The sequence below is a fragment of the Arachis stenosperma genome, chromosome 9, assembly GCF_014773155.1.
Source record: "Arachis stenosperma cultivar V10309 chromosome 9, arast.V10309.gnm1.PFL2, whole genome shotgun sequence".
Taxonomy (NCBI): Eukaryota; Viridiplantae; Streptophyta; class Magnoliopsida; order Fabales; family Fabaceae; genus Arachis; species Arachis stenosperma.
The window spans coordinates 99,817,088-99,827,471 of NC_080385.1; the positions used below are offsets into that span (position 1 = coordinate 99,817,088).

At 37.9% G+C, this 10,384-nt stretch overlaps 1 protein-coding gene across 1 annotated transcript; it reads left to right on the forward strand.

Annotated features, from left to right (window-relative positions):
* Window positions 1-6,066: 6,066 nt before the first annotated feature.
* LOC130949767 (myosin-12-like) lies at window positions 6,067-7,397 on the forward strand. Its single transcript, XM_057878404.1, has 5 exons — window positions 6,067-6,133; window positions 6,219-6,343; window positions 6,468-6,604; window positions 6,686-6,823; window positions 7,220-7,397. The coding sequence occupies exons 1-5, from the start codon at window positions 6,067-6,069 to the stop codon at window positions 7,395-7,397; spliced, it is 645 nt and encodes a 214-aa protein (XP_057734387.1).
* Window positions 7,398-10,384: the final 2,987 nt, after the last annotated feature.

A 10,384-nucleotide genomic window follows, 5' to 3' on the forward strand; every position in this document is an offset into this window, starting at 1 on the left:
TCTGGGGCCCACTTGGTGTATGCTTGGGCTGAGCTTGATCTATCCACGAGTTGAGGCTTCTCTTGGAGTTGAACTCCAAGTTATGACGTGTTTTGGGCGTTCAACTCCGGATCATGACGTTTTTCTGGCGTTTAACTCCAGACAGCAGCATGTACTTGGCGTTCAACGCCAAGTTACGTCGTCAATTTCCGAATAAAGTATGGACTATTATCTATTGCTGGAAAGCTCTGGATGTCTACTTTTCAACGCCGTTGAGAGCGCACCAATTGGAGTTCTGTAGCTCCAGAAAATCCATTTCGAGTGCAGGGAGGTCAGATTCCAACAGCATCAGCAGTCCTTTTGTCAGCCTTTTTCAGAGTTTAGCTCAAGTCCCTCAATTTCAGCCAGAATTTACCTGAAATCACAGAAAAACACACAAACTCATAGTAAAGTCCAGAAATGTGAATTTAACATAAAAACTAGTGAAAACATCCCTAAAAGTAGCTTGAACTTACTAAAAACTACCTAAAAACAATGCCAAAAAGCGTATAAATTATCCGCTCATCAATTAGCCTTTCCTCATCTCATATGTCACCTTTGCTATTCAGCTGGGATTGTCATAGAGGGAGACATCCTCATTGAAGAGGACAAGCCCATCACTAAGAAGATGATGGAGCAAACTAGAGAGCCCATTTACGACACTCAACAAGAGCATGAGGAAGTCCCTCATCAAGAAATCCCTGAGATGCCTCAAGGGATGTAATTTCCTCCACATAATTATTAGGAATAACTCAACACTTCTTTGGAAAGCTTGAGATACAACATGGACCAATTAAGGGTGGAACACCAAGAGCACTCCATCATTCTCCATGAGATTAGAGAAGATCAAAGAGCTATGAGGGAGGAACAACAAAGGCAAGAAAGAGACATAGAGAAGCTCAAGAGCACCATTGGTTCTTCAAGAGGAGGAAGACGCCACCCTCACTAAGGTGGACTCATTCCTTAATCTCCTTGTCTATTTATTTTTCTATTTTCGACTTTATGCTGTATGTTCTATCTATGTTTGTGTCTTCACTACATGATCATTAGTGTCTAGTGTCTATGTCTTAAAGCTATGAATAACTCCATGAATCCTTCACCTCTCTTAAATGAAAAATGTGCTTAATTACAAAAGAACAAAAAGTACTTGGATTTCAAATTTTATTTTGAAACTAGTTTTAATTATTTAATGTGGTGGCAATACTTTTTGTTCTCTGAATGAATGCTTGAACAGTGCATATTTTTTGATCTTGTTGTTTATGAATGTTAAAGTTGTTGGATCTTGAAAGAATGATGAACAAAGAGAAATGTTATTGATAATCTGAAAAATCATGAACTTGATTCTTGAAGCAAGAAAAAGCAGTGAAAAAAATAAATATATATGGCAAAAAAAAGAGAAAAGAAAAATAAAAAAAAGCAAGCAAAAAAAGCCAATAGACCTTTAAACCAAAAGGCAAGGGTAAAAAGGATCCAAGGCTTTGAGCATTAATGGATAGGAAGGCCCAATAAAATCCAGGCCTAAGCAGCTAAATCAAGCTGTACCTAACCATGTGCTTGTGGCATGCAGGTCCAAGTGAAAAGCTTGAGACTGAGTGGTTAAAGTCATGATCCAAAGCAAAAGAGTGTGCTTAAAAACTCTGGACACCTCTAACTGGGGACTTTAGCAAAGCTGAGTCACAATCTGAAAAGGTTCACCTAGTTATGTGTCTGTGGCATTTATATATCCGGTGGTAATACTGGAAAACAAAGTGCTTAGGGTCACGGCCAAGACTCATAAAGTAGCTGTGTTCAAGAATCAACGTACTGAACTAGGAGAATCAATAATACTATCTAAAATTCTAAGTTCCTATAGATGCCAATTGATGACTGCGCATCATGTACCCTTTTTCTTATTTAAAATGGCCATAAAAAGAGCATAATCTCATTGAATTAATGCAATTTCATGAACCAAATTATATATATTATGGTACATTGCTTTGAAATGGGATTGTGTTAAATTTCAGGAGAAAAAAGCAACAAAAGGGGAAGAAAACAACAAATAAAGTTGGGAGTGTGAAGCTGGGCGTGCCACTTGAAGCTCTGGGTGTGGCACACCAAGCTTTTGAAGCCAAGATCTCAAAGAGGGCATGCCACTTGGTGCTATGGACGTGGCACGCCAGGCTTAAGTTCCAGAGGAGTGATTTTGAGCCTCACTATGGGCGTGGCACGCCAAGAAGTAGGCGTGGCACGCCGAGGCATATGCCAGCCTGACCTCCTCTCATTCAAATGAAGATATCTTGAGTTATAGAACTCCAAATGGGGTCATTCTAGTGCCATTAGAAAGTAGCCATCCAGGAATTTCCAACCATACATAACACTTTATGATAGACACTGGAATTGATGAAGATATTGACCCCGAAAACACAAGAAGCAAAAGATGTCACTGCAGAGTTACCAGTCTGACCGCTTCTTCTTCAAAGGGACATAACTTGAGTTGTAGAGGTCCAAATGATGTAACCTTGATGGCGTTGGAAAGCTGACATCAAGAGATTTCCAACGATATATAACACTCTAGGGTGGATTTTAAAATTGGAGGTGCAAAAGGCCATTAATTTAGCATTGCAAAACCTGCACTGCCACTTGATATCGAAGGCGTGGCATGCCAGCTTTATTTTCATAATGGGCGTGCCACTTGGGGTTCTGGGCATGGCACGCCAAAGAGTGGGCGTGGCACGCCAGTTTCATAATATATAGGCGTGGCATGCCAGAGAGTGGGCGTGGCACGCTAGGCTACCTGACAGACTGACCTATCCACCTTTATATGGGTATAACTTGAGCTACAGAGGTCCAAATGAGTTGATTCCAAAGGCGTTGGAAAGCTAATATCCAGGGATTTCCAACAATACATAATATTTTATAGTGGATATTTATTTTGAGGCCTAACCAACTCCATACTTTCAACGTTGCAAAGTGGGTCATACTCCAAAGGGCAAAATCAAGTGGGAGTGGCACTTTGAACCACACGCCAACTTCTCCCTGCAGCCCTCAACCTTCAATCAAGCCCACTCCAACTCTCATTCAAGCCACACTTATTAATTAATCAAGGCCACAAGAAGAGTCTAAAATAGTTTATTTTCATTTCATTATAATTTGCTTTTAATTTTATTTAAGTTTGTAATTTAGGAGAGCCTATATAAGGGCCTTAGTTTCATAAAATTACTCATGTTGGATTGGGGAAAGTCTTAGGACCCTCTCCGTTCACCATCAATTTCTTCTCTTTTCTTTCTTACCTTGTAAATATTTTAGCTATGAATCACTAACTCTTTCCATTGGAAAAGAGAGCTCTATTGTTTTTCAATGGATTGATTGTTTTTATTATTCTTCTTCTCTTCATCCGAAATTCTAGCATTCAATTATCTTGGAAAAGAGATTGAATGCAATTGGGTTTTATGGGAACCTTGGAAGAGGAAACATAAAACCATGCTTGAAATTCTTTCTCACACTTGAATAGATTTGGGTTTTGGTGTTTGGATATGGTGACATATAATCCTCCCTCTACTTGGATCTAGGAAAGTGTGTGGTATAATCAGGGACCATTCTTCATCTCTTCTCATGAGCAATTAGACCAAGGAATTGGCTATTGATCAAGATTTAAGAGATTGAATCACCAAGGGATTGAGGTTCAATCAATCATGATTACCAAGAGGTCAATGAGTTGCATGATTGAAGATGAGATGAAGTCAATTAATCTAGAGAATGCAATACCTCTTGATCCCAATGTTTATTTTTCTTTCTTTTATTTACTTTATGGTTATTTACATTTTCTGCACTTTACATTTCCAGCACTTTACTTTCTTGTACATTACTTTTCTTGCCATTTACTTTCCTTGCTCTTTATTGCTTTCATTTACTTTCATGTCATTTACATTTCATGTTGCTTATCACATAATTATGAATAGTCTAACTAGGATAATTAATCAACTATTGCTTGCTTAATCCAATTAATCTCTGTGGATATGATCCCACTCCATTGTGGGTTATTACTTGACGACAATTTTGGTGCGCTTGCCAAATGAACGGATTCATTGGGTAGTGAATTCCGATCATCACCAATCATTCTGAATTTCAAAAGAAAAAGTGAGATGCCAAAACTATTCAGAAGCAAAAAGCTACAAGCCCCGCTCATCTAATTAGAACTAAGTTTCATTAATACTGTGGGATTCATTGTATATTCTCTTCTTTTTATCCCATTTTGTTTTCAGTTTCTTGGGGACAAGCAACAATTTAAGTTTGGTGTTGTGATGAGCATTTTTGGCATTGTTTTTATATAGTTTTTAGTATGATTTAGTTAGTTTTTAGTATATTTTTATTAGTTTTTATGAAAAATTCACATTTCTGAACTTTTCTATGAGTTTGTGTGTTTTTCTGTGATTTCAGATATTTTCTGGCTGAAATTGAGGGACCTGAGCAAAAATCTGATTCAGAGACTGACAAAGGACTACAGATGCTATTGGATTCTGACCTCCCTGCACTCAAAGTGGATTTTCTGGAGCTACAGAATTCCAAATGGCACACTCTCAATTGCGTTGGAAAGTAGACATCCAGAACTTTCCAGCAATACATAATAGTTCACACTTTGCACGAGTTTTGACGATGTAAAATGGCGTCAAAACGGTAGCTCTCTGCCCTTTTCTAGCGTCAAAATGCCAAAACTGGCATAAAAGTTGGAGTTAACGCCCAAACTGGCACCAAAGCTGGTGTTTAACTCCAAGGAAGACCTCTACACGTGTAAAGCTCAATGCTCAACAAGTGGGCCCGGAAGTGGATTTCTGCATCATTTACCTATTTCTGTAAATCCTAGTATCTAGTTTCATTATAAATAGGACCTTTTACGATTGTATTTTCATCTTTGAATCTTGGAACCTTGGAATCTATCTTTGATTAGTTTATGCGATTTTAGACATTGGGGAGGTTGGCCATTCGGCCATGCCTAGACCTTGTTCTTATGTATTTTAAACGGTGGTGTTTCTACACACCATAGATTAAGGTGTGGAGCTCTGCTGTTCCTCGAGTATTAATACAAAGTACTACGATTTTCTATTCAATTCATGCTTATTCCCATTCTAAGATATTCGCTTGCACTTCAAAATGATGAATGTGATGATCCGTGACATTCATCACTATTCTCAACCTATGAACGCGTGCCTGACAACCACTCCCATTTTACCTTAGATCAAGCGTATATCTCTTAGCCTCCATTTTGAAAGATCAGAGTCTTCGTGGTATAAGCTAGAATTATTGGCGGCCATTCCTGAGATCCGGAAAGTCTAAACCTTATCTGTGCTATTCTGAGTAGGATCTGGGAAGGGATGACTGTGACAAGCTTCAAACTCGCAAGTGTTGGGCGTAGTGACAGACGCAAAAGGATCACTAGATTCTATTCCAACATGATCGAGAACCGACAAATTATTAGCCGTGCGGTGACAACGCATTTGAACCATTTTCACTGAGAGGACAGGAAGTAGCCATTGACAACGGTGATGCCCAACATACAGCTTGCCATGGAAGGGAGTATGAAGGATTGGATGAAGGCAGTAGGAAAGCAAAGATCCAACAGGAATAAAGCATCTCTATGCACTTATCTGAAATTTTCACCAATGAATTACATAAGTATCTCTATCTTTACTTTATGTTTTATTTATCTTTTCAATTATTAAAACTCCATAACCATTTGAATCCGCCTGACTAAGATTTACAAGGTGACCATAGCTTGCTTCATGCCGACAATCTCCGTGGGATCGACCCTTACTCACATAAGGTTTATTACTTGGACGACCCAGTGCACTTGCTGGTTAGTTGTGCAAAGTTGTGAAAAAGAGTTGAGATTACAATTGTGCGTACCAAGTTGTTGGCGCCATTCACAATTTCGTGCACCACCATCACCATCACAATTCATATATAACAGGTTAACAACCACCATTAAAAAAGAGAGAGAGAGAGGGGGTGTTTATAGAATGGGAAAATTTCTGGAGCTACAATTAAAACATATCTCCTAGAAAGGTCACGAGTATGCCAAGTGTCCGACCCGGAGAGAAACTATCACTGCTTTTACATGCTTTGTTCAGCACCACCAGAGGTGATTGAATTCTCCATAATAATCCTGAAAGAAATTAAACATAATTTATCACTCACAAGACTAACTGTTACAATTTACTCAATAGGATGCAAGAAGTACAAGTTGGGGAATCCAAAGCAATTCCACTATGTTAATCAATCAAACTGTTATGAAGTTTCAAATGTAGATGATGCAAAAGAATACTTGGAGACCAGAAATGCAATGGATATTGTAGGAATCAACCAGGAAGAATAGGTATAGGATCATCACATTTGTGCATCAAATTTTATTATTTCAATGAAGCATTGATTTTTTTCTATACATATATTTAATTTAACAAAATTTCCTTACACAGGATGCTATCTTTCGTGTGGTCGCCGCAATCCTCCACCTTGGTAACATTGACTTTGTCAAAGGGACTGAAGTTGATTCTTCCAAACTGAAAGATGAAAAACCACTCTTCCACCTTCGGACAGCTGCAGAGTTGTTCATGTAAAAATCATAGATCAATCCACAAAAGCTTCTAGTTTTAGTGTTTCACCTTTAGTGTCCTTTGACTCACCATTTGTTCAGGTGTGATGAGAAAGCATTAGAGGACTCACTTTGCAAGCGTGTCATTGTTACTCCTGATGGCAATATTACAAAACCTCTTGACCCAGACTCGGCTTCTTTGAGCCGAGATGCTTTGTCAAAGATGGTTTACTCAAAACTGTTTGATTGGTAAGCTTCTTTAAGCAGTCTGATACTAGATTTAAGATAATAATTCTGTAAAGAAAACCAGCAATAACAAAACCTTGATATCTTGGAAATATTTTACTACTATTGAACAACAGCAATCATAATATTAATTCACAATAAATCCTAAGAAACCATCCTTTAAATAAATTATCTCTACTTCTAATTAATAAGAGGGGTTTATCTATCATGTGAAGATTACAAATTGAGAAAGTTTTTTCATTTAAATGTCTCCCTCTTATAACCATAAGTTCACCCCAAATATGTCCTACTCCTCCACAAAGAGTTGTGTTCATAAAAAATAGTTAAGTGGTGCATTTCTTTGCGTGCTACTATATATTTAATAAATTTTCTTGTGTGTATTTTATTAAGAACAGTCATAAACATATTGAATTATGGGAATGGAACAAGAATTAAGCAATTTCCAGAAGCAAAGGAAGAACCAAAGCAAGGAGCAGTACCATATAGGATAAAGCTTGTAGTCCTGCTGAACGTAGATGTAGAGCTCGTTCGTCTTCGCCCATTTCTTGAGCCAATTGGCATAGTTTAAGTATAAAACCCTCTAAGTTGAACATGTATGTACCATCTGTTTATTTTTAACTCAAAAAGTCAGAGATACAAAAATTGTTCCTTTTAGAAAAGAAAGCAAATATATAGGGCTAAAACATGCAATATCTATATAAAGAACTCTAGTTTTTCTTTTTGAGCTAAGGGGTACCCACTTTTACCACCAAAATTAACTTCCACACAGATACTTTTTAAAGGGATTGCATATAGCTGCACAGTGTCCACGGAAACCAATCGTACAGTGATGTTAACCCTAAGAAAGGTTTAATAACCAAATACCTGGCATTCTATAAAATCAACAAGAGTGTTGCAGCCTAATATCCTGATTTCATCTATTTGAAGGATTTAAGTATTGCACACCACATGGCCAGTTGGGAATCTATTCAGGAGATTCTAATTAGGCATTACAAAAGCAATGCATTTTTTATGTAAGTTATGTTCAATTAAGTTAATTGCCAAAAAAATTAGACCACTATATGTATATCACTTAGCATGAATTTAAGAAATTAATAGCACTGAGCCTGGAACTGGAGAATCTATGTGCAAAATGGAAGAATCTCCTCATTGTTTTCCATCAGAAGAAAGAAAACCTTGGCAGGAGCATCAGCAACTCTGAAAGCTTCTGCGGTTGCCCGTACTAACCACAAGCTAGGGAAAACACTAAAAATTCAGCACAAGAAACTCAGAAAAGACGCACATCATGATGATGAAAGTGAAAATAGAAAGAAAAGAAAAATACACAGTACATACAATTGTTTCTGAACATGTTTAGGCCTCGAACCTCAAAGCATAACATTATATGCTAGCGACTCGAAAAAGCATATTCAATAAGCACATACACTTAACCCTCTCAAAGAACATATATACATCCTAAATACATTCCTCAATTTTCCCAATCTGAGAATAGAGTTAGCTTCCTAAGATTACGGAGGAGAAAAAAACCCTAACCTAAGACATGATTGCAGCGAGCAGTGATGATTACAGCAGAGATGGCTCAAGCAGAGTTAAATTTTCGGAAGAGCGGCGGCAGCCTCCAACAACTCCAGTGAGCTTCCTCAACGACAGTGGTGGCAGGAGCTTTGGCGGTGCTAACCGAGGCTTAACGGCGGCAGGAACGGTGACGGTCGAAGCTCAGTAGCAACGGAGACCAGGCGCGGCGGCGACTCCACACGCGATGGTGACAACGATGGCTTCACCTCCTCCGCGCGCGCTCTTTCTTCTCCGTCCGTGGCTATGGTTCGCGCTCCCTTCCGTTCGCAGTTCTGTTTCTGACGCGGCTCAAGGACGATCGGCGGCGATGACCAGATCTCCAACGACGGCAAGAGGATGCACGACAGTGCCTTCTCCCTCCCAGTCCTGGCTTGCGCTTGAACTCTCTCCCATGGCTCTCTCCGCGAACGCTCTCTCTCTCTCTCTCTTTCCACGGTTCGACAACGACGCGACGGTGGTGACGAGGCCCAACGCGCCAGCGTGGTCTTCTTCTCCACTCTCCTCTGCTTTTCCCAGATCTCTCTCTCTCTCCGGTGATGGTGGTGCGGCGGCAAGACACAGCATGGTCCCTCCTCCCTTCCCGATCTCCCTTCTCCCTCGGACTCCCCCCTTTCTTCTTTCTTCGTTTCTAATTGTTGGAGTTAGGGTTTCTAATTGAAAATAGGGCTTGCAATTTTGTTTTGAACTCTAAGGATTTGAATCAGTAAATCAATAAATAATATATAAATTATAAAGATGTATTTTGTGTTAAGTTAAAAGAAGGAAAAAGTATTTTTTGTTAAAATATTTGGAGAAAAAGTCAAAATTTTAGAGGAAAAATTTTAATTTATTTTTGGCAACATTTATAATGAAAAGTTTATTAAAAATTTAAGAGTAACACTTATAAAGTGTAATATATAAATATCACAAATGTTGCTTATTTAATTTACAAAAGCAACACTTTTTATTTGTACTCTTAATTAATCAAAAGGAACATTTATGGTCTGTTGTTAAAAAAGAGTTGCAAAAGCTTTATTTTTATGTAACAAATATTAAGTGTTGTCTTTAATTAGTTTAGATAACACTTTTTGAGTGTTATTTGCAATATATGTTGCAATAGCTAAGAAATGTTGTAGTGTCTATTCAAATAAACACTGAAATATGTAGGTTGAAATTATTCATTTTGGTGTAATTTGGTGTTAAATATAGAGTTTCTTATTCTTGGCTTGTTTTGGTTTTTAGAGTTTCATAGTTTCACAGGAAAGCTCTAACGTAGTTCCCTATAAAGTAGAACGAGGGAAACAGAAAGCAGCCTCCGTCGCCTCTCGTTCTAGTTCGATTTTAGCAAGCCTCCATAGCTTTCTGCGCCCCAACGGCGCTAGAACCAGTGGACTGAAATGATTCTGATTCTTCCTTACTTCAATCCATTAGCCCTGCTTTCTAGCAGTTCAAGCAAGTCGAAAACCATTTATTTGAAGTCATGGATAGTGAATTTTCAAACAACAAATTGTTTTTAGATGAGGGTGTTTGCTAGAGGTAAACCTTCGGTAGACAAGGATGAGGGTGTCAAAGCACTATACGTCAACATTAGTGGGCAGCAAACACAGTATCTAATTTTTCTATTTAATAAATTTTTCTGTATTTTTTGTTATTGTCCTATTTTAATGTGTTATTTCATTTTTGTTTTTAGATGGGATTGTGCAATATATGTGATAAAATGGCTAGAGATAATTGATCAGAAAAAGATCAAAAAGAAAAAATATTCATGAAAAAATTGGAAACATATAACTATCTTTAAAAATAGAAAACTCTCTAGTACTAAATTAACAGAGTTTAATAAAAAATTTCTTTAAACTGTAAGAACAAGTTGATCATTTTAGAATTAGATATGCTTCACTTATTCTATTTGATGAAATGAGTCAACTCAAAGATAAAGTCATTCAAGAATTTGAAGCCATCAGACTATCCAAGCCATCTGCTGCATTATTAAGTCCTTACTGT

Coding starts and splice junctions, on each gene's coding strand:
- LOC130949767 (XM_057878404.1), top strand. CDS start 6,067: ATGCCAAGTGTCCGACCCGGAGAGAAACTATCACTGCTTTTACATGCT. Junction 6,134..6,218: donor TTTGTTCAGCACCACCAGAG/GTGATTGAATTC, acceptor TTTACTCAATAG/GATGCAAGAAGTACAAGTTG. Junction 6,824..7,219: donor AAGATGGTTTACTCAAAACT/GTTTGATTGGTA, acceptor TATTTTATTAAG/AACAGTCATAAACATATTGA.